Source organism: Triturus cristatus, chromosome 4_1, assembly GCF_964204655.1.
Source record: "Triturus cristatus chromosome 4_1, aTriCri1.1, whole genome shotgun sequence".
NCBI classification, from domain to species: Eukaryota; Metazoa; Chordata; class Amphibia; order Caudata; family Salamandridae; genus Triturus; species Triturus cristatus.
Window position 1 is genome coordinate 297,088,752 of NC_140585.1, and position 24,891 is coordinate 297,113,642.

The 24,891-nt window shown below is 48.6% G+C and overlaps 1 protein-coding gene across 32 annotated transcripts in view; it reads left to right on the forward strand.

The window, feature by feature from the left end:
* Window positions 1–24,891, forward strand: part of MICAL3 (microtubule associated monooxygenase, calponin and LIM domain containing 3) — a 1,875,796-nt gene that overhangs the window by 999,219 nt on the left and 851,686 nt on the right. For all 32 annotated transcript variants that reach the window (XM_085652129.1, XM_085652139.1, XM_085652136.1 and 29 more), the window contains one exon: window positions 11,964–12,150. In XM_085652129.1, coding sequence (XP_085508255.1) covers window positions 11,964–12,150 — 187 coding nt within the window. The remainder of the gene's footprint in view (window positions 1–11,963; window positions 12,151–24,891) is intronic.

A 24,891-nucleotide genomic window follows, 5' to 3' on the forward strand; every position in this document is an offset into this window, starting at 1 on the left:
TACCTGGAGAGAGGACGGAGCCTTGGTTTTCTCAAGAAAGTATCCCTCCACATTGGCCTGGAGAGCCTCTCTGAATTTGCGGTCTTGAAGGAACCATGCTTTCATTCGCCACATCGGACAGAGAGTGGTGGGTGACCCCCCTCCATGGTCAGGAGCAGTGGTGAGTGATCGGAGATGACAGGAGGGAGGATGTCTGTCTCTAACATGTATGCACTCTGGGGTGGATGTGAATAACAGGTCAATACAAGAGTGAGTACAGTGAGCTGCAGACATGAGAGTGTAGAGGGACACTTGCTGGTTCCAGAGCCACCAGATGTCGCAGAGACCATAGCTGCTGCCCAGTCGGCAAGTAGTTTGGCTTGAGAGGTGCAAGCCGGGGTGGGAGTCCCAGTGGCGTCGAGAGTTGGTTGCATGACAGCGTTGAAATCCCCTCCTAGTAGCGTCGTTCCCGGGGGCATAGAGGCAAGAGTGTCGCCTAGGCAGTGTAATGTTTGTGCATGAGTAGCGTTTGGAACATAAGCGGAGAGGACGTTCAGGGTGCTTTCGCCTAAGGATCCAGAGAGGGCGACAAAACATCCGAGTGGGTCCCTGAGAAACCTGGGAGAGCACAAAGGGGAAGCTGCGCTTTTGTAGGATCGCAACCCCACGAGAGCCCCTCGTGAAGCTGGAGCGCCAGACTCTGTCGAAGCCGTATCTAGCAAGGAATGGACAGATTGCCAAGGAGGTGGGTTTCCTGGAGTAAGATGTCAGGATTGTGTCTCTACGCGTATCGCAGGACTGCTGTGCGCTTGATTTTATGTAATAGGCCGTTAATATTCCGCAAAGTATTGTGGTGCGTCATCTTGTCATGGGTGTGTGGAGAAACCTGTGAGATCTAGTTTAATAGATAATAAAATAGAATCTATATTCCTTAGAAAATTTCTGATCTGGAGAAAAAAAACATTGTAGTATGCCTCTATAACTGCCCAGTCCATGTTCAATCTCATTCCAGTTTTTCCAGGCGTGTAACTTAATCAAATCGGCCACCGTGGAATATCCATTTACTTCCCATTTTTGTGATATCCAATTCGACCAAGCGTTGTTCCCCCCCATATCTGATAGGTGTGTAGAGCCGTTAACAGAGGTATGTTATAGTACTTAAACATTTGTGCCTTTTGTTTTAATAACCATCGCAGAACTTTGTACCATACTTTACTGGGGTTTTTTATGAGTCTCTGTAAATCTAAAATGTTATATTCTTTTCAAAATGTAATGTTTTAATAACCATTGCAGAACTTTGTACCGTACTTTACTGGGGTTTTATATGAGTCTCTGTAAATCTAAAATGTTATATTCTTTTAAAAATTTAATCGTAAAAAAGTTGTCCATACTGGATGAGCCAAAGCTGCTAATAAATCTGTGCGAATTGTGTGCAAAATTTGCAAAGTAATATTTCCTAAGGTTAGGGAGCAACATACCTCCTGCCTCAGTTGGCTTATAGAGAGTAATTCGAGCCAATTGAGGTGTTTTATTTGACAATATGAAGGTTGAGAATCAACCTTGTATTTCTTTAAAAAAAAAAAAAAAAACATCTGTAATGCACAGGGAATTGCTGAAAATAGAAAATTAAAGAGGGGTTAGATTGACATGCGTATTAAGGCCACGCATCTGATTATCGAAAGGGGCATTTGAGTCCATTTGGCAAACAACTGCTTGATCTTCTGTATTAACGGTATATAATTTAGTAATTTATCTATCTGGAATTCGGATAATAAAGTGTCTTGTGTGCAATTACATAATAACATTTCGGTCTTAACCTTGTTTCTTATATCCACCTAATTCTTGAAATTCTTTGAAAAGCGTAAATATTTCTTTCTGTATATTTTCCTCAGGTTTAAGCAACAGTGCAATATCATCTGCATATAGTTTCATATTGGGCATCCTGTTAATTGGTGCGGACATAATTGCTTTTTCCCTGATGACTATCGCCAATGCCTCTATAAACAAGGCAAAGTGTGTAGGCGACGGGACATCCCTGGTTTGTGCCTATATTTACTCTACATGTGCCTATATTCCTGGAGTTGATTATTATATGCGCCATGGCACCGTCATATAAATGGGCTATCGTTGGTGTGAAGTTTTTTGGGAATCCAAATCTTCGAAGAATCCGAAAAAGCCTTTTGCATGACACCAAATCAAAAGCCTTCTCAGCGTCTAGTAGCAGCACTTGTGCTGGTGTTTTATTCTGTTGCATATAGTCTAAAGCTTCTATTGAAAAAACTGGTATTCGCAAAAAGTTGTCTACCTGCCACAAACCCACATTGATCTGGATGAACAATTGAGCCTATTAGTTTGTTCAGCCTATTAACTAGGAGCTTGGTAAAAATGTTGTAATCCACATTTAGTAAGCTAATAGGCCTATAAGACTTGATGTTCTCCTTGTCCTTGTCTTCCTTTGGGAAACTAACTACCTCTGCAATACGAAACGAAGGCGGAGGTTCCCCTCCTTCCAATAAGTAATTAGACAATTTAAAAAAAATTATTTCTTTTGGAGCAAATTATTCATATAATTCAGCGGGGAAGCCATCTTTGCCTGCAGGTGGATAGTGAGTTTACTACTCTATTTCTTCGAGGGTAAATTTAGTGACCAACCACTGGCCTTACTTATTTGAAAGACTTGGAATAGGAAGTTGTAAAAAGGCCTTCTGAATATCTAATGATATGATTAAGTTCGTCTGAGTTTGTGTCTACTAGTGATAAGATCTTATTACTAACGTACTGTTCTTGTGCCTGCCGCACTAGTAATCTACCCGTATATTCGCTCTCTTCGTAACCCCTTTCATGAGGCGCAGTGTTGGCAGGACTTCCTAATGCTTAAAAATATTCTTGCATATCTATTTTGAATTGGTTAAACAATTGCTTTGTTACAATATTGCTAGTTTTTTTTTTTAACTCAATGCTGGTCTAATTCAAATCAACTTCCAATTCATGCCTTTTTAAAAGTATCTCTGTAGCTGTATCTCTTTAACTGTGATATACCCCCAGATTGTGGCCTTGAAAGCTTCCCATACAATCTACGTGCGTGCAGCATTAGTATTGTACCTAAAGAACTTTGAGATCTCCTCATAGACCCCTGAACACCACTCCTCATCCTCCAAGTTTACTTTATTAAAAAAAACAGGCGTAGGTTCTTTCTATCCTGATCCTGGTGATTTCCATTCTTGCCATTGCATGATCTGAAAAAGCATTATGTATGTGTTCATAATTAATCAATTTTAAGCTCTGTGAAACGAAAAAAATAAATCTATTTCTGATGGATACATCTGCCTGTGGATTCCTCACCTTGTGAATATCCCCTGCGCCAGCATTCCACGGAATTTTTCCTAGCTCTCCATGCCGACGTGGACGTCATAATACCACGGCCCGCTCGCGACTCCGTATGACGTCACCAGAGTCATAAGAGAGCCACGTCGGCGTGATGACGTCTGTTCCATTTTTTCCGCGCCGTTGACGCGGAACGGTTTTCCAGCACTCTCCTTGGTTGAAGCGTTACTGTGTTGTTAACTTGTGAGTTACTGTTTTTTTAAAAAACACATGTCTTCGTCGAGGAAGTCAGGTTTTAAGCCGTGTAGGGAATGTGGGGGTCACATGTCCATCACTGACCCCCATGAAGATTGCTTATGGTGTTTGTCGTCGGATCGCGACGTGGAGGACTGTGCCTGTTGCAGGAAAATGAATCCAAAGGCACTTAAGGAACGGGAAGCGAAGCTGTTTATGGCCAAGGCAAAGAAGGAAGGTAGAAGTCGCAAGCGAGATAAGTCGAAGCCGGAGTCGTTGACTTCGCACTCGTCGAGGTCAAGAAAGCATAAGAAAAAGAGGAAGCATGAGTCTCGGCGCCGATCGACAAAGGGTAGGGCTTCGAAGTCTCCTTCACCTCGACGTCGTGGTAAGGACTTTGTTTCGCCTTCACCTTCTCCTCATGTCACTCCGGAGAAGTCTCCTTTGCCTAAGGTTACTCCGGCGCAGTCTCCGGCGCCGAGGGATTCACCAGCTTCTGACGCCGGGCCGGATCAGGATGCTGAACTCTCTCCTGTGCCTGAAGGTGAACCAGTGGTTCCGGTAGTGGATCTGACGGCTCCGGCGCAGGTTACTCCCCGACTGGATACATGATCGAATCCATTCCCACAATTCTCAGCTCCAGCGATGGATCCGTCGCATTTTTTAATGCCACATATGGAGTATTTCATAGAGCAGCCTTCCCATCCGGAGCTCCTTCAGGTCCCGTGGGTCCGCTGGCATTCAATTTGGGCATGCCACAACACTATCCTCAGGCACCATTTATGCCCTTCATGCTGATGGCGCCGTCATGGCAGTTTCCGGTGCCGTCTGGAGAGCCTTCCTCCCGGCCTCGTGTGGATCGTGTGCCTTCGTCGTAGCCTCCCTCGACGCCGGCGCCAGCTGCGCCGCATGTGGCGCCACCGACGCCGTGTCCACGGATTCGTTTACGGAGAGGCTCAGAGGCTTATTGAAGAGGAGCAGTATCGTACTGAGGAAGTGGAGGAAGGTGAATTAGATGAATCAATGGATGAACGAAGGAATTCAGGAGGCAAGCGGATTGGACACACCTGAGTGGGAACTTTCTTCTTCGAGGTCTTCTCCGCCTCAAGAGCTGGCTCCTTACCATTTGGTAATAAAGAAGGCTGTGGAGCTTTTAGATTTGCAGTTGCCTTCTGCTGAATATAAGCCTAACTTATTGACTGAGGTTCTACATTAGCATTCCGCAACTGTTGAGCCTCTGTTGCCTTTTAATGAGGCCATCCTGGATACTATCTTGGACGTTTGGCGCAAGCCACTTTTTTCGCCTGCTGATTCAAGGGCTGTGGCTAGAGGATATAGAGTAGCTCCAGGGGATCCAAGCTTCCTTTCTTCACATCCATCTCCAGAGAGTTTGGTAGTGCAAGCATCATGCTCCAAACAATCTTCAGGAGCATTTCCACAAGCTCCAGCTGACAGAGACCCAAAGAAAATGGAACAGTCAGCTAAAAAGGTTTTCTCTTCGGCTAGTATGGCACTGAAGTCAACTAATGCCACTTGTTTGTTGGGCCGCTACATTCACGCTTTAATGGACTCTGTAAAGCAATTGGCCCCCAAATTGCCTGATGAAGAGAAGGGTTGCTTTATGGAAGTTCTTTCAGACGCTCAGGCTGCAGCTAAGCAGGTAATCCAGTCAGGCTTAGATATGGCTGATTCTGTTGCCAGAGTTATGGGTTCTTCCATAGCCACAAGAAGACCGGCTTGGCTCCGCTCTTCTGGATTTTCACCTGATGTTCAGGCCACTCTTGTTTACTTGCCCTTTGATGGGACAAAGCTTTTTGGAGAAAAAGCAGATTCTGCCTTAGAGGTTTAAGGATAGCAGGGCGACTGCAAAATCCTTGGGATTGCAGACCCAGTCGAAGGATTTTGGCTTCAGAAAGTATAGGGGTTTTGGAAGGTCTTCCTTTCGCACCTTCCGTCAACCTCGGCAGCAGCAAAATCCACTCTTAAGTCCTATAGAGGAAGACAAAAGGGACGACGTGGTTCTGGCCGCATTATCTCCACCTCCTCAACCTCCTCTGCTCCCAATGATGCTACAGGGAAGCAGCCCTAGATCCCCCATCCTGGATCATGTGGTGCCTGTTAGGGGTCGGGTGTCTCACTTTCTGAAAGGTTGGAAATTGGTCACGATGGACCTTTGGGTTTTAAACCTTGTGGAGAATGGGTACGCCCTTCCCTTTTAGGAATCTCCTCCCCCTTACCCTCCTTGCCAAGGTTTTTGCTCAGAGGACCATCTGCTTCTTCTGCAGAAGGAGGTTCTTGCATTGCTGCAAAAAGGTGCGATAGAGGTGGTTCCAGAGCAGGAAAGGGGTCAGGGATGCTACTCCCAGTATTTTCTGATTCCCAAAAAGGATGGCAGATTGTGTCCGATCCTGGACCTCAGAGTCTTGAACTTTTACCTGAAGTAGGAGGAATTCAAGATGCTAACCCTTGCTCGGGTTATTCAGGCTTTGCAGCAAGAAGACTGGATGGTGTCGATCGACTTGCAGGATGCGTATTTCCACATTCTAATCCTGAAGTCGCACAGGAAGTATCTCCGTTTTACGGTTGGGTCGCAACACTACCAGTTTGCGGTCCTCCCGTTTGGTCTTACTACTGCACCTCGAGTCTTCACCAAAGTGATGGCGGTGGTGGCTGTCCATCTCAGGAGGTCGGGGATTCCGGTTTTCCCCTACCTGGATGACTGGCTACTGAAAGCAGAGTCGCCAGAGATGGTGCAACATCATATGCAGGTAACATCTCATCTGTTTTTCAACTTGGGTTTTTCAATCAATGTGCCCCAATCTCACCTGGTGCCCTCTCAGCGCAACCTGTTCATAGGGGCAGTTCTGGACACTACTGTGTGTCGAGCATTTCCTCCTCCTCAAAGAATTCTCGACTTTCAGGAGATGATCCCTTTATTCTACAATGGAGCGGTTGTTCCAGTTCTGAAGGTCCTTTGTCTGCTCGGTCTGTTCACCTCCTGCATTCTGTTGGTCAACCATGCACGCTGGCACATGAGGGCGCTCCAGTGGTGTCTCCGCAGGCAGTGGTATCAGCACAACGGAGTTCTCAGGGAGTCAGTCAGGATCTCCGGAGAAGCTGCAGCGGATCTGTCTTGGTGGAGCGTGGAGGGCAATCTGTCTCAAGGAAAGCCCTTTCATCTTCCACCAACGGTGGCCACAGTGATAACGGAAGCCTCCACCCTAGGGTGGGGTGTTCGTCTGGGGGATCTGGAGATCAAAGGTCTTTTGTCTCCAGAGGAAAGATTGTCTCATATCAATCTTCTAGATTTGCGGGCTATACGTTTGGCGCTCAAGGCTTTTCTCCCTTCCCTTCGCGGTCAGTTGGTTCAGGTCACGACGGACAACACTACCGCGATGTGATATGTCAACAAGCAGGGAGGAGTAGGGTCGTACCGTCTCTGCAGAGAGGCTTTGCGACTCTGGTCCTGGGCTCAGGACCATCGGATTTGCTTGATGGTGAATCATCTGGCCGGGGTGCTGAACTTTCGTGCGGACAGTCTCAGTCGACCGTTGTCCGTCGACCACGAGTGGAGGCTTCATCCAGAGGTAGTTCAGCACATCTTCCGGACGTGGGGGACTCCTCGGATGGACCTGTTTGCCACTCAAGAGAATGCGCATTGCCCGTCATTCTGCAGTCTCCAGTTTCCGATGCAGGGGGCGTTGGGGGGGCACGTTTCAGTTGAATTGGGGCTCACAACTCCTTTACGCGTTTCCTCCCATACCCTTGATTCCTCGGGTTCTGAGGAAGATTCGCCAAGACCGGGCCCAAGTTATATTGATCGCCCCGGATTGGCTACGAAGGGTGTGGTACATAGATCTACTTAACCTTTTGTCACACCCTCCGCTCCATCTCCCTCTCAGGGCAGACCTCCTCTCGCAGTCGGAGGGGCAGGTTCTACACCCCCACCTCCAGAGCCTGCACCTTCATGCCTGGAGATTGAACGGGGCAACCTGAGTTCTTTCTCTTTCCCACCGGAGGTAGTGAATGTTATATTATCATCCAGGCGACACTCCACTAATTCAATTTATTCCTATAGATGGTCTAAGTTTGTAAAATGGTGTGGAGAGAGATCCATTGACCCTTTAAAGGCCCACTTGTCAAATGTGCTTCAGTTTGCTCTTTCCTTGGCTCAACAGGGATTTTGCTGTGGTGACAGTTAAGGGCTATTAATCAGCCTTATCTGCTTTTCTGTGTCTTCCAGATCAGCCGTCGTTATTTAAATCTCCTATTGTTTTAAGATTTATCAAAGGTCTTACTAATAGGTTTCCACCTACCCCCTTTGGGACCTTAATCTTGTTTTAGCTTTTTTGATGGGGTCCCCTTTTGAACTACTTCATAGCTGTCATTTGAGGCTGTTGCCCTTTAAAACGGTCTTTATTGTAGCCATAACCTCAGCAAGGAGGGTGAGTGAGCTTCAAGCTCTTAGTTCTAAACCCCCGTTTTTATCCTTACATGCTGAAAGGATGGTCTTCAGGACCAGGGCTGCTTTCCTACCTAATGTAGTTACTCCATTTCATCTGGGGCAGTCCATAACTCTCTCTGAGTTTTATCCTCCCCCTCACCCTTCCAAGGAGGAGGAGAGACTTCACCGCTTGGACCCTAAAAGAGCAGTGAGCTTTTATTTGGACAGAGCAAAAGATATACGTTTGGAAGATCAGCTCTTCGTGGACTATGTTGGACACTCAGAAGGCAAAGCTGTGCACAAGCGCACTCTGTCCAGGTGGATCATCCTAACCATAAAGATCTGCTACGCCCTGGCTGGTAAGGTTCCACCTGAGGGTATTAGAGCTCATTCTACTAGTGCTAAGTCTTCCACCTCTGCTTTGGCCAGGGGTGTTCCAGTTGCAGACATTTGTAAGGCCGCGACTTGGGCCTTCCTCCATACTTTCGCAAAGCATTATTGCTTAGACTCTGAGATGAGGAGGGAGGGCCATTTTGCGTGCTCTGTCTTGCAGGACTTTTTGGTATAGGAAGGTGGACACCCTCCTCCAGGAGTGGGACTGCTGTGGGAATCTATTCACAAGGTGAGGAATCCACTGGCAGATGTATCCATCTGAAGAACAAGTTACTTACCTTCGGTAACCCTTTTTCTGGTGGTTACAGTATCTGCCTGTGGATTCCTCACTGACCCACCCGCCTCCCCGTTGTCCACCTTTGTATACCTAAAAAGATACCTTTTTTGGCTGATTGTTTATTCATTGTATTTTCTATCTAGTAAATTTATAGGAAATGCTGATGCTTTTAGCTTTCCTTTTTGACTCTGTGCTGTATATATTGGTTCAAATGTTGTGTTCTATGTATACTGGAGTCTGTGTCAGTCCACCTGTTCGCCTCAGAGGCACGGAAAAAATGGGTGGAACTGAAGTCATCACGCCGACGTGGCTCTCTTATGGCTCCGGTGACGTCATATGGAGTCGCGAACGGAGCCGTGGTATTATGACGTCCACGTCGGCGTGGAGAACTAGGAAAAATTCTGTGGAATGCTGGCGCAGGGGATGATAATCACAAGGTGATGAATCCACAGGCAGATACTGTATCCACCAGAAAAAGCGTTACCGAAGGTAAGTAACTTGTTCTTTAGAAGCTGTTTTCTATTTTGCCAAAAAACACGAAAATTCACATTTCTTAGGATACGGAGTGCGCCATAAGTCAATCAAATCTAACTTCCTCTTCCAATTGGCTAGAACCTTGGCCGTTTGGGACTTATTTTGTCTCCGACCTGTAAAGGATGTGTCTAATAACACGTTTTGCCGACCTGTAAAGGATGTGTCTAATAACACGTTTTGCAAACATTGTAAGTCTCCTTTCAGAATTACCTGACCTGGGATGTTTATTAGGGCCTGTTTTCGTTCAATCAAGGGTAATGGATTCCCGGATATTGGAGCATAAATTTAACTTTGTTTTATTTATCATTCCATTAATGAACGCCCATCTTCCCTCTGAATCTATCTGCATAATTTTGTCTGGAAGTGAAGGCGCTTACTGATAAATATCCCAAAACCTCTGTGGGCAGCCCTAGCATTCGATAAACAGAAAATCCCAGCCCATTGTTGGAGAAATTTACTAGAACTGTTTTTGTTTCTGTCCGTAAAGTGTGTTTCCTGTAAGAGCATGATATTAGGGGTATGACCTCTTAGACATTTGCCGACTGCCTTAGTTCCGCGCTTGTTGTTAAGGCCATTGACATTAAATGATATTATTCTCAAGGCTTCTTTAGACGTCCTGCTTTGTGTTAAGAGAGAAGAAAAAAAAGAGAACGAAGCGCTCCTGAATAGCACATCCTCTTTTTTTTCTCTTTTCCCTTCCTTCCTTTTCTTCCATCACATTTTTTGTTGTTTTTTAACAGTTTTTTATTGAACATCAGTGACATAATTCACCATTGACTTTCACGAGCAGTAAACCATACAAGTTCCGAATTTCCAATCTGGTACACAGTAAAACAATTCATATTTCACAATGTAAGACAGATCAAGATGTCTCAAGAGTCTCAGACCCATGCAAAGGAGTCGGTGGAGTACAGATATCACCTCTGTAGTGGTTCCATGGCCCCCACACTCCATTCCATTTCCCAGGGTTCCCCCTTGCAACATAGACCGACCTCTCCCTGAACATACATCAGTCCAGGTCCTCCTTCCCAACATGGGTGATTGACGGGCCCCCCAATGCTGTGCGATGTTCCTTTTTGCAATCCAAGCCAGAGTTGCCCATTGTGTAGCATAGGAGGTGAGATCAGTGGGTTCCCAAATGTTTGAGACATCTGCGGGCCTCGGGCTGCAGGTCAATATGGAGTACCTCCCGTAGAGTGCGATGTATGGCTTGCCAGTAAAATCGTATGTTTATACAGTCCCATATGATGTGTATAAACGTGCCGACCTCCCCACACCCACGTCTGCACTCCCCATTATCTGCTCTTCCCATGCGTACCAGGCCCGGACTCGTGATGTAGATCCTGTGCAGAAATTTGAGTTGTACTAAGCGTAGCCTTGCCTGGACTGCTACGTCTCTCGGGGAGGAGACCGCAACCTGCCAGTCTTGCTTCCATCAAAATTTAAGGTGCGGAATAAAGTGACTTGCGGTTTATGATACTTCTGTTTACCCTTATAAAATGCATTGCATAAAAATAAAGTGGCATGTGCGTTGAGCTGCCTGTGGATCTATTGAGGCCTTGACTAATAATCTGACGTCGCCTAAGGTGCATTGTACGACCTAAAATGTAATTTTAAAAAACACAAACCTATTTTATTGAATTCAGTCACATCAAATTCCACATTGCATTACAGCTATATATCAAATTCTTCTTGTTTTTCAGCACAATATGTGAGTTCGGAATTACATACAATATGTATACCTAACCGATTAACCAGGTTCCGTTAACTCTCCTCTCCCCCCCCCCCCCCCCCCCCCCCCCCCTTGCACGTCCACAATAGGCCTCCACCGAGCTGAATATTTTTCTGCAGTTTAGTGTTGATGTGTGCCTGATCTTGCCACTTCTTCTTCTATTCTGCAGTTAATTTGTCTAGATAGACTTTATTCAGAGGTGTTTAAGTTCTGATTTCCCCTGCATCCAGTCTTATCGGACTTCCCCTGGGCGTCGCTCCCATGGGGCTTGATTCGCCTGAGTCAACCATACCACAACATTTAGATGGTTAAGATTTACATTGACTAGTCATTTTCCGTTTGGTATATTAGAAGTTCTGAATTGTTCTGCTGTAAAGGAGACAGTTGAAAATGTTTTCGATATCTGTGCAGTGTATGTAGACCATTAAATGGGATTGTTGCGCGGCCATGGAAAATGAAAAATCTGAACCTGTGCTTTGGACAATCAATGGCAAATTTAATTGAGGGAAAAGCATGGTTTTTAATGTAATGTGCCAATTTTAGTGCCTTTTAGACAATAAAAGCTGCCCAGTGTAATGTGTTGTGCACTAGCCATCCTGCAGATTCTCATTGAAATAAAGATTGCAGCTTAGCTTAGTTTGTTGGCATCTTGGGTCACTTCTTACAGTTGCGCAAAGCATCCTCGCTCCCTTGTCCACACTGTCCACATTTCAGACCTCACGCTGTTGACTTCTGTAGGATAAAATAGAAGTAGATTATACGAAGGTACAAGATTTCGGATGTATACCATGTTTACTCGGAGCGTTTAATTTGGTGATTTCCAGACACATTTGTGTAGGGAGGTTCTGAGTGTGCAATATATACTCATATTGCTGTGGAAATGTAACCACGTGTTGCTATCCAGTTTCGGTTCAGACTTAATTAGGACAGAGGCCAGGAGTACCTCAGACTTGTAAGTAAAATATGTTATAATTTTTGTATGGAGTTTGCCTTGTGTGTAACCCATTGTGTAGGGTAGAGCTTTCACTCTCTTCCTTCTTTCACAGTGCTCTTTCAGGAAGGAGTTTCCACAGAATATTGGTGGAAGTGATGTCTGCTACTTCTGTGGAAAGAGGGTGTATGTCATGGAGCGTCTAAGCGCTGAAGCCAAGTTCTTCCATCGAAGCTGCTTTAAGTGTGACTACTGCAATGCAACGCTGCGCTTGTCCTCTTACGCCTATGACCTAGAAGATGGTAAGAGCGAGAGTCAATCGTAAATGTCCTAAATCTTTAGCAATATTTTATTGCCTGTATATAGACTTCATGTTGCTCTGGGTTTTTTTTGGTATATGGTCTTAGCTGATAATGGTTTTTATTCGCTATATACAGACACATATTCATTGTATTACAAGTATGGAGATTTTAAGCTTCAGCTGTATTTTTCTTCATGATGAAATAAAAAATATATTTAAAAAAAAAAAATGGTAGGAGCATAATGTTCAAAGTCCTTTAAGCCTCCATCTTAATTTGCTGTTTGTCTGGGAATGATGTAGCAATGGTAATTGTGTTAATGTGGATGTTTTAAAGCCCATTCTGATCTAGACTTGTTTGACAGCTCCTGACTGAAATGTCACTAAAGTCGGTGATACCTGTGTTCTACTTCACTGCTGTCTCTCAACTGGGCTTCTTATAGTTAACTTTAAACGTATCCTTAAGTTGCTGAGCTGCTCATTGGATGCACTTTTTACTCCCAATTCTTCCCCTCTTTACAAGTCAGGTTACGCAAAACCTCTGTCTTGGGTGCTGCTGTGCTTCAGCACACATCTTGAATAAGTGAAACAATGGTATCTCTAGAAGTGAATTTTAAGGGGAGTCACACAATATAAATGTAAATACACACAAAATCGCATTTAAAGGTTTTAAGCAAGCAACTAGTTCTGATTGATACTTCTAACTGAAGTTTCCTCACTTTGTTAATATCCCTAGGCCGCCAGACTGGATTATGAAAATCTTTCAGCATAACCACTGGTTGCAAGTAGGTGATGTCTTGTAGCTCTGTATCAACTCTGATCGGCCACAGAAGTGACGACTGACGCCGAATTTAAGCACCACTCATGAGCACTGACTTTGGTGCCTTCATGTGCAGATCCGGAGCTAGCTCCTAACTTTTTCTTGTCAGTTGATGAGTTTTTTTCCCTCTAAACTTCTCTCCAGTGTGTAAGGGAACATTTCCTCTCCTAAAACTACAGGGTTTAATTTAAGCCTTGTAGGGACTGTCGCAAAGAGAGGTCTGTTACAGATCCCCACAAGGTGTTTGGTTTCGGTCTACGACTTAGTCGGGTGACATGTGCCCTTATGCACTCCAAGTTCTGGGAGTGTGAAGCCAAGCTGTATGTCAGCAAACACTGCAGGAAGTCACTTAAGACCAGCTCAAAGTAGAGGTCATTGACCAGTTCCTGCTCTCTAGGCTGCTACTGCGACAGTGTCCAAGTCATCAAGGTACAATTCTTTGGCTAAGTCCAAGTCCCAAAAGAAGCATAACAAGTGCAAGCGAGTCTTAAGCCACCCTCGCCACTCTCCTTCTAAGAAGTTATGCGACTCATGAGGAAGTCAAGGTGCCCCTCGATCTTACTTGTGGTCCTTCACTGAGGAATTCATTCCGCAGCTGATGCCGATGCACTCTGAATTTCCAAGTCTGTCAGCAACGCCCCAGCAAGTTGAGACATTTAAGGAGGGCATGCTAAGAATCTTTGGCAACCTGCCTGTTCACTCAGATATGCGTTCGGTCCCCCTTGGATCTGTGGAGGCCTCTAGTCAGGATATGGTCAGCAGATCTGCTCCCGGCGCGGTCTGTGCATCCTGAAACCGCTTGGGTTCATCTGCAACTTAGGAGCTGACTCCATCCCTGGCACCATAATCCGTGCTGGTTCCTGCCATGTCGATAGTGGCCCAAGGATAGAGCAACCAAAATAGTCTCATCCTTCTGCGAAGGGGCGCCCCAAATAGTTCAGATGCACATAAATCCATTCTGACTGTTAAGACAGTACTTTTGCCTAGGAACCATCCCCCACCACTCCAATGTTTTCGATCCGACTTTAACCAGAGTCAACCAGTTTTTTGTAATGATGACAGTGATCGGGATGAATTTCCTTTACAGTATGATCATTTTTTTTAGGATCTACAAGAAGCCAGTGGGTTGGATACTTTCTCTGACACAGGAATGGGTTCCTCCACTGGGCCATCTATGGAATAGCCAACCTCATTCGCCATAGTGATCAGACAAGCACTTTAAAGTTCTAGACTTGCAATGCCTTTTTTTGAGGTGAAAACCAACATCCTCACTGAGCTTATACAAACCAAACAGACCTCATCCGAACCTTTGCTGCCATTTAATGAAGCACTGACTGACACCCTCATGGATACTTGGCCTAAACCCTGTTCCCACCTGCTTGTCAACAGGCAGGTGGTACAATGCCTCAGACCCGCATCCCCAACACAGAGTCGATAAGAATTGGGGCTTTTGGAAAGAGGATGTTCTCATCACCTGACGGTTTGCCAGGGTCGGTACTCTCATGGGTTAGAAAATAGTCACAGAGGTCTTGCCGGCAGTCCTAACAGTATTATTCACCAATTTGACACAAACTATTCAATATGGCAAGGACGCAGCGAAATCTGTAATCTTTTCATACTTGGACACGGCTGACTATTTAAACAGAGCGGGTAGTACTAGCGTGGTGCTCCCTCATGACACATGCTTTTTGGGTGACTTCAAAGTGCCGCTCATGGATAAACCTTTGTGAGGAGACTCACCGATTTGGTGACAAGGCCGACTCTGCCCCTCAGCACTTTAAAGAAAGTAGACCCACTGTACGCTTCCTTGGTCTCTTCACAGCCGCAAGGCAGATTCCCCAACAATTTAGCCCCTTTAGAGGCATTGCTAGGGGCTTTGCTTACAGGCAGATTCAAGGCCCACCACCTCAAAAACAGGCACCAGAGTCTCCTTCAAAGGGTCGGGATAGGGGCTCCAGCAGACTGTGTTCAGGCATGCAGGCACAGCACACCTCCCAGCCCCTCTGGCAGCAGCTTCCAAACTGATTTAGTTTGTCTTTAGCTGCACACGACCTCCCTATAGGAGGCATAGTCAGTCATTTTCTCATTGATGACAGGCCATAACATGACAGGTTGGTCCTGCAGATAGTACAAAGGGGTTAAGCCCTGCCATGCCTTTCAGTCTCACTACCTTTATTCCCATACATTAGAGTGGTTTTCCTAAGTAAATTTGTCCATTTTGCTGCAGACTGTTAAAGCTCCTTCAGTGAAAGGAGCCATAGAGAAGAGTTCACGTCTCTGAGACCGAACTGGGTGTAACTCCTGTTATTTCCTAGCACTGAAAAAGAGTGGAGGCCTTCATCCTATTTTAGGTCTCCAATACCTCAATTCCAGGGTACTGGATGATTGTGTTGGACCTGCAAAGCACCAACTCCATGTTCACGTCCACAAGCGCTACCTGCAGATCAAGGTGGGCCACAAGTATTTTTTTTACATTTGCCATGGTCCCTTTCGGCCTCACCAGTGACCCTCGAGTGTTTACGTAGGTGATGGTGTGGTCATAGCATACCATTGGAGGTTCGGGTATCAGTCTTCCTCTACCTCAATGACTGGCTGTTAATTGCAGGCTCGTCAGACAATGGCTAAGGTGCCTAATTGTTTGAGTTTCTATATCAGAGTACCAAAGTTACACCTGACTCTTTCACATAGGCACCCATTCATCTGAGCCATACAGGATACATGTGCATTTTTGGACCTTCCCTCTTAAACAACAAGCCTATAATATTCAGGCTCTGATCCAGCTGTGTCAGTCTCAATCTTGGGTCTCATTGAGGGTGGCTCTGAGGCTTCCTGGCCTATTGGCCTCCTAAATCTGTTTGTCGATCTTGCAGATGGTATGTGCAGGCTCTGCAGTGGATCTGAACTCATGTTGTCCCAGGACCAAGGAGCCTGTCTGATTCCATCCAGGTTTTTAGAAATCTGCAGTGGTGGCTCCTCGACTGCATTATTCCAGCGACAGCCACCTCTCACTACCTCACCCAGAGCTGAAAGTGGTGACTGATGTATCGCTGCTCGGGTTGGTGAGGTCATCTGGCAGAGGTGGTGCTCAGAGGGCACTTGTGCAGACCCATCCTTCACATCACCCTAATGGAGTTGCGGGCAATTTGCTTGGTGTTGGAAGTCTTGCTGCCATCCATGACGGTTAGACTGGTTTGGGTCTTCACAGACAACATTACTGCCATGTGGTATTTAAACTAACAGGGCAAATTGGAGTCCTCCGTCCTGTGCCAGGAGGCATTTCCCTAATCATACACCACCTGGCGGGATCTTTAAACATGAGGGCAGACACTCGTCCAGTGGTGCCTATTGGATCATGAATGGCAGTTACATCCGATGGTGGCGAAGGTTGTCTTCCGCCAGTGGGGAGAACACTGGCTCGATCTCTTTGCCACTGCCAAGAACATGGAAGAAGTCTGTTTCTTTGAGACTCCTTCCTCATAGAGTGGAGCACTGGATTCCTGTATGCCTTATTTCCACTGCCTCTTCTGTCCAGAGTTCTGAAGAAGATCAAGAACGACCTGGACCAAGTCATCCCAGTGCCGGACTGGGCCAGGAGAGTGCATTACCTGGAACGTCTGGGCATGAGCATCTGTCCTCTGATCCCCCTGCCACTTCGGGGGTATCTTCTGTTGCAGCAGCAGAGCAGGGTCTTGTACCCAAGCTACTCCGTCTATACGTACTATGCTTGGAGATTGCTCGAGCTGCAGCTGACTACATTTGATCTTCCTACTTCCTGGCGGCCAGGTGCCCTTCTATAAAGATTTGGCACTTGGATACATTTCTAGGCTGGATCTGAAAGAGACACGTTAGTGATAGATTCCTTACCTTAGAATATCCCCAGGTGTCAGACTGGATCTGGAAAGTTTTCGTCAGCAGTACCCCTGCGCGCCGGAAGGTGGCGTTGTGCGGCTCTGCGTCCGTCGCTGGCGTCGTATGTGCCAAGATGACGTCACGGAGACTACTTAGGCGCCACACATGTGCGCTGACGTCAGTTCTTTCTTTCGCGCAAGCAAGCGCAGTTCCGGTTGGAGCACGTACCCCAGTCACTTTTTGACTAACTTTTGAGACTTTTTGTCTTTCAATTTTGAGTCTTTGACTCCTGGTGCCACGTATCGATGCCTGGGTTTAAATCCTGCGGGGCCGGTTGTAGGAGAGTAGGGTCTGCTTTCTATGTTCACCCCCACTTTTTGCTTTTGCTTTACTGGTTTTCGACTTAGATGAGGCTGTGGGCCTGCTAATCAGACCCACAGCCCTGCTGTTCTCTCTCTAAATTGATACTATGTACTTTAGGTGCATAACCCATTTGGATAGGATCACCTTATTAGCCCCTGTACAGTGTACCTTGGGTACCCAGGGCATAGGTGTACCCTAGGCCTACCAGGGACTGCAGCATGTATTATGCCACCCCTGGCCTGGCCTTCCATTATGACACAACTGGCTGATCACTCAGCTGGGGCAAGGTCGTGTAATCACTCCTTGCTTAGGTGTAGTATTCCTATACCTAACTTACATATAGACATGTGTACCTATCAGCCACTCCTATGGCAGGCCTTAACAATCCTGGAGGCAGAGTGCTTGGTAACATGTGAGATGGTGCCCTAGCATGAGCTGAGCCTGTCTGCAGCTTTCGGAACCATGTCCTTATAGCTGTTCTATGATATAGCCTACCATATACTCAAAGTGCCTTATAATCTTAAACGGTTGTGGTAACTATGGTTTGGCTTTATCAAAACATGTCGTGTAAGGTGTCTAACACTTTGGAATAATACCCCCATCCCATTTCTGGGGATGAGGATATTATCCCTCCCTTCTAGAGGGAGAAGACATGTTGTAACCTACTTACCCGGTTAAAGTTAACCAGAGCCCCAGCATCACAAACTGGATGCTGCTGCCACGACACAAGTCTGACCTCCTGCTGCTGGGAGTGATCCCGGCAAGGGAGGCTTGGACAATAGGTTTCCTGCCTTGGGAGGTGCGAGCACCACCCCAGACAGGCCTTAGTGTATTGGGGCAGGGAGGGATGAATGAAACGAGACACTGCCTGGGGCACCCAAGGTGCTCCATGCATAGTCCAGTTCAAACCGGTGCTGGGGCACTCCAGCCCCAGTTCTGGCGCGAAACTGGACAAAGGGAAGAGGGTGTAACCACCCCCCTCCCAGGTCCCACCCATAAGGCGTGACCTAGCAGGCAACCCAGCCCCCCAGATTAGTATAAGAGTGGTAGCTGGGCCCCAGGAGATTAGATTATCCTGAACCTGCAACTTGAACAGAAACTCTGGACCTTCGACATTCGACGAAAGAAGACTGAAGAATCTCCCTTGTGGCCAAGGAGTGGCTACCCTGTGCAAACAGGCACCATCAAGAGACTACCCTTTGCTTTGCTGAAGTTCTACGAGGGACCGACTGCAGAGCCCGACCAGAGCCTTGACTTCCAGACTTCTCCGACCCTGATCCACATCCACAGCCGAGCGGAGATCCGTGGAGGCGACGAGAGACGTGGGACCGGCTACCTGGGAAAAGTGGCTAGTATCTTCCAGCGCAGCTTCTGAGGCACCCTCGAAGTTGTGCACCGGGGATTGAGAAGCCCCAACCACAAGCACCATCTGCACCGAAGATCAGCCCCCCACACTCCACGAGTCCTGCGTGGGGCCCTTCTGCATTTTCCTGCTTGCCGCGTCTGTCCGGTTGCTTGCCCGTTGGCTAGCGGCCTTTGTGACGACACACCTTGAAATCTTCACTGCTGGTTTGGCTCCTCCAGACTGGCTCCCGCTTCTTTGCAAAAGAGAAGCACCCCAGACCTTCCTGGTCTGCACCAGAAGCAAGTCCTCCGTTCTTCGTGGGTTCCGCTTGCCAAGGCTTGGTGAGTCCTAGTTCGACTTCGACGCCGCCGACAGCAAGAGCCTTCGTGGGACAGCTCGCCTCCTGGTCCTGGTCGTCCTCGACGTCTTCTGGTACCCGTGGCTGCAGCGACAAGCTTCACCTTTCACCTGCAATCTTCAAGACATCGCCTGGTTCCTTCCTGGTTCCACGTGGTCACTGGCTAGTGACCTTGACTCTGTCCCTTCTGCTTGCAGGTATCCTCTCTTCTTGATCCCAGCCTTGGGATCCACCGGACACTCTTCAATGACCGCCTGTCAGCAACTTTCCTTCAGGCATCCATAGAAGTCCACGACGAAACCCGACGCAAGTTCACACCTATGCACCCGCAGTGCGTGGGCTAGGTAACTTGGGTACTTCGGTGCTCACAAGGGTAGTGACTATCCTAGGGTCTAGTTTCCGAGTCTTGACTCTCTAGCTGCTTCAGAAGTGTCCTTAAACTGTTAATTTCTAACTGCTAGTAATTCTATCGACTTTTACGCATTACGCGTGAGTGTTTCCACTCTGCACCTGAATCCCGTGGGCCTCCCACTTCCTAACTGTTGCTAGTGTAGTGTAGCCCCAGCGATTCCCTAGGCCTAGACCTATCCTATTTCCGTGACAGTGGTCCTTATGGTTTGCGTGGCCCCTAGGGCCTAACTGTATTACTTACCTGTGTGACTTAATGTATGCTTGAATAAGACTGTGTTGTACTTACCTCTAATCTCATAAAGAGTGCTGAGGGTTTGACTAGAATAAATACACTTTATTTTATATATATATCTGTTGTGGTGTCCTTTCATTTGGTATTCAAGGGATTATATATGGTATCACAGCTGGCTTCACATGCCATTCAGAGTTTAGCCTAAGACTGCTCTTGTCCATGCTACCACTAGGATAGCTGGTCTATAAGGTTGACTTTACAACCAATCACCATAAGGGTTGTTTGGACTGATATAAGGTGTACACTAGAACTAGTGACATCATACATCAGGCCAACTTCTCACACCGGTCACCATACGATGTCGGTGGCCGACCCCCATGCCTTCTGTCTCTACTGTCTGGAGCGCGGCCGTAACTCCCAGTCATGTTCCGACTGTCTGGCCATGGCTCCGAAGGCCTTACGGGAGCGGTCCCGTGAGCTGCTGTAGGCCTGGCAGTAGTCTCCGTGCCGTTTGAGGTCCAGGGGTCGATCGAGGGACCTACCGCGGAGCCATCATCGCTCCTCTGGGTCGAAGTCTTCACACTCTGAATCGGGTAAGAGACCTCATAAGAAGAAGTCGAATAAGCGTTGTTGCTCTCCAACGTCCCCCCGTCGGTCTCCGGATGCGGATGAGGGGACTGGGAACACCTCCCCCAGGTGCAAGCTTTTCTTGCTGCCATGGACCGCCTTTTCAGGCCTAGGGCTCCCGCCAACGCGCCTTCGGGCCCCGCGGTCCCAGCCGAGGGCCCTCCCTTGCCGCCGGCTCCGTTACCGGTGCCGCCAGCGGCTCTGGCCCCGGCGCCGCAGGGTCTTCCGCCGGCAGCTTCGGCGCCGCCCACAGCTCCGTTCTTTACGCCGCAGTGGGTTCCGTTCGTTCCACCACCGCCCTTGCCCGGTTTCCCCGACAATTTTGTCCCTAGTTAGGACCCTAATTGGGACACGAAGCCGGACCGGCGCCATTTGACCCTTTTTATACCCCTGTCCCTCTCCCGCCACCACAGCCTGTTCCACGGGCAGTGGAGGACGGGGACGACTGGGAGGGGTCCGAGGACCCTCTCGCACGGCAGTGCGGATCCGAACAGGAATGGACAGAAGAGTTGGAGGATACAGGTGGCTTTGACCTCTCCTCTGAACCTGGTTTTCTTTCTCCTCCTGCTGTGGCTATGGAGGAGGGCGCCACATACAATATGGTGCTCCGTAGAGCGGCTGAGGCCCTTGACCTTGATGTGCCTATGGTGCCCCTCAAAATTAATCTCCTCACTGAAGTACTTCAGCCGGCGGCAAGCTCTATGGAGCCCCGGCTGCCATTCAATGAGGTGTTAACTGATGTATTGATGACCAGCAACGGGGGTTCCCATGGATAAAAATGTAGCTACGCGTCATAGCCCGGCCCCGGGTGACCCTGCTTTTTTGACAACCCACCCAACTCCGGAGAGTCTGGTCATCCAGGCCTCCACTTGCCAAAGCGCATTCCCAACCGCCCCGCTGGATAAGGAGTCCAAGAAGCTGGAACAGTTTGACAAGAAACTGTTTTGTTCTGCCAGCTTGGGGCTGCGGTCGGTGAACACCGCGTGCCTCTTGGGTCGCTACTCCCACGCTGTGTGGGAGACGGTTGCGCAGGTGCTGCCTCAGTGTCCGGAGGAGGTCCGGACAGTGCTTTCCCAGACTGTTGCTGAGGGGAAAGATGCAGCAAAGTTTGCCATCCGGTGTGGACTAGACACCAGGGACTCACTGGGTAGGGCGATTTCCACAACAGTGGCCCTCCGTCGCCACGCCTGGTTGCGGTCCACTGGGTTTTCAGGGGATGTTCAGAGTTCTTATGGACATGCCCTTTGATGGTACTCACCTGTTTGGTGATAAGGCAGATAGTGCGCTGGAGCGTTTTAAGGACTCCCGGGCTTCGGCCAAGTCCTTGGGTCTCTCCATCATGCGACCAGCCATGTCTGCTTTTTGTTCCTTTCGTGGCCACGGAAGGGGTGCCCCGACACAATCGTTCCGCCAGAAGCCTGCACAGAACCAACCTCGCCGCGGACGTGGTGGGACGGGGGCAGCGTGCGGGTCAGTCCACCTCCGCTCCCGCAGCATCCGCCTCGAAGCCTTCCTAGTCTGAGCTTTGGGGCACACCCCACGCCATCACCTCCCCCACTGGCGTTCCGTTACCTCGGACAGGTGGGTGTTGCAAATCGTCCGAATGGGCTACTCCCTCCCGTTCGAGTCTGCCCCTCCAGCCATGCCACCTCAGTTCCATCGCATGTCGGGCGACCATTTTGCGCTCCTCCAGCAGGAAGTCACGGCCCTCTTGGCCAAGGGGGCCATCGAGCACGTTCCTGATCCAGAAGTAGGATGTGGTTGTTGTTCCCACTACTTTCTGGTCCCCAAGAAGGAGAAAGGGGGCCTGCGCCCCATCTTGGACCTCAGGAACGTCAACCGCTTCCTGCGGAAGGAGAAGTTCAAGATGTTGACTCTGGCTCAGGACTTGGCTGCCCTCGACCCTGGAGACTGGATGGTAGCATTGGACTTGCAGGACGCATATTTTCATATCCCCGTCCTGCCGGTCCACCGGTGTTACCTGCGGTTCACGGTAGGCCAGGAGCATTTTCAGTTTGCCGTGCTCCCCTTCAGCCTTACCAGTGCCCCTCTGGTGTTCACGAAAGTGATGGCGGTGGTCGCTGCTCATTTGCGCAGATCAGGGGTTCCAGTCTTCCCCTATCTCGACGACTGGTTGTTGAAGGCGGGCTCGCACCAGGCAGTCGTCTCCCACCTCTAGACTACAGCCGACCTCCTGCATTTGCTGGGGTTTCCCATCAACGTGCCAAAGTTGCACCTGAGCCCCTCTCAGAAGCTCCTCTTCATCATCGGAGCGGTTCTGGATTCGACGCAGTTTCGGGTTTATCCTTCCGAGCAGTGAGTCCGGGATATTGAAATGAAATGGAATGGAATGAAATTAAAATAGCATTTATAAAGCGCGTGCTCACCCGAAGGCTATGATTCCGACCTTTCAGCCTCAATCCTGGGTTTCGGTCAGGATGACCCTCCAGCTCCTGGGCATAATGGCCTCCTGCATCCTGCTAGTGCAACATGTCAGATGGCATATGCGGGCTCTGCAGTGGGACCTGAAGTTCCATTGGGCACAGCATATGGGGAACCTGTCCGATCACGTCCAGATCTCGGTGTGCACCGCACGACAATTGCAGTGGGATGGGGCGGCCACTTGGGAGAGGCGGAGATCAGAGGCCTCTGGTCTCTGGCGGAGTCCCGGCTCCATATCAACCTTTTGGAGCTTCGGGCGATCCGGCTTGCACTGAAGGCATTCCTCCCCTCTGTCCGGGGAAGTGTAGTGCAGGTGTTCACGAACAACACCACCGCCATGTGGTATTGCAACAAACAGGGCGGGCTGGGGTCGTGGACCCTATGTCAGGAGGCTCTTCGCCTCTGGACATGGCTGCAACATCAAGGCATTACCTTGGTGGTTCAACACCTGGCAGGTTCACTGAACGCCAGGGCGGACTAACTCTGCCACCGGTGCATGATGGATCATGAATGGCGTCTGAACTTGGACGTGGCGCAAGGTCTCTTTCTGCAGTGGGGAGAGCCTTGGTTAGATCTATTTGCCACCGAAGAAAACACGTAATGTCATCAGTTCTGCACGTTGGAATTTCCCAGGCGGCACTCGCTCTGCGACTCTTTTCGTCGCGAGTGGCGCTGCGGTCTGTTGTAGGCCTTTCCGCCTATACCACTTTTGCCCAGAGTGCTGAAGAAGATTCGGCACGACCGAGCCAAAGTCATCCTTGTGGCTCCGGATTCGGCACGAAGATACTGGTATCCCGAGCTACTCAGCATGGCGATCAATCCCCCGATCCGACTGTCTCTTCGGGAGGATCTTCTGTCAAAGCAGCAGGGGACGGTCCTCCACCCGAACCTGTCCAGCCTCCACCTCCATGCGTGGGGATTGAGCGGCGACAGCTGACAGCTTTCGACCTTCCTCCCGAAGTCTGTGATGTCATTCTGGCAGCCAGGCGTCCCTCCTCTAAAACGGTATACTCCTGCGGATGGAACAAATTTGTGGCATGGTGCACAGCAAAGGCTGTGGACCCCCTTTCTGTACCTCTTTGCGAGGTCCTTCTATTCCTTCTCTCTTTGGCCCTGCAGGGCTCTGCTCTAGGCACTATCAAAGGTTGGCTTTCGGCCATCTCTGCCTTTCTACGGCTTCCAGACCAGCCTTCTCTTTTAAAGTCCCCAGTTGTTAATCGCTTCCTCGAAGGCATTACACACACGTTTCCTCCCGTGCCTTTCATAATGCCTTAATGGGACTTAAATCTTGTCTTGACGTATCTGATGTGTGCTCTGTTTGAGCCCCTTCATCACTGTCCCTTACGTCTTCTCACTCTCAAGTCTGCTTTCCTGATAGCTATCACCTCTGCCAGAAGAGTGAGTGAGCTCCAGGCTTTTTCTTCTAAACCTTCTTTTCTTTCTGTTCATCCGGACAAGGTGGTTTTAAGGACTCGTCCTTCTTTCTTGCCAAATGTTTTCACACCCTTCCACATCGGGCAGACCATCACTTTGCCCACCTTCTTTCCGCCTCCGCATCCTTCAAAAGAGGAAGAGAGGCTCCACCGTCTAGACCCAAAATGTGCGCTCTCAACAGTCCTGGGTGAATGGCCAGCTTTTTGTTGGCTACGTGGGTGCCAAAAAAGGTAGGGCCGTGCACAAATGAACCATCTCTCGGTGGGTCGTCTGTGCATCAAAGCATGTTACTCGTTGGCTAAGAAGGAGATTCCTGTGGGGCTGCGTGCCCATTCTACCAGGGCAATGGCAGCCACTACTGCCTTGGGACGCGGCGTTCCCTTGCAGAACATTTGTCATGCAGCTACGTGGGCCTCGCTGCACACGTTCACCAAGCATTATTGCCTTGTCAGTCAAGTCCGAAGAGATGGCTTCTTTGGCCGTTCTGTCCTCCGTGACTTTCTGATGTAATCTTGTTTGCAGACCCACCACCGGGATTGGTATTGCTGGGGTATCTATTCTAAGGTAAGGAATCTATCACTAACGTGTCTCTTTCAGATGCACAAGCTACTACTTGTGTAACGATACAGAAACAATAGTTAGTGATGGATTCCTTACCTTAGAATAGATACCCCAGCAATACCAACCCCGGTGATTGGTCTGCAAACAAGATTACACCAGAAAGTGATGTAAGGAACATTAGTTAGTGATAGAATTCTTACCGCCCCACCCATCCTCTGCGCTCTGCGACCTGATTTATAGGGTTATGGTCATCCCTTTCAGGGCCCTAGTCTTTTGGCACCAGTGGTCAGTTTCTTGCAGGGC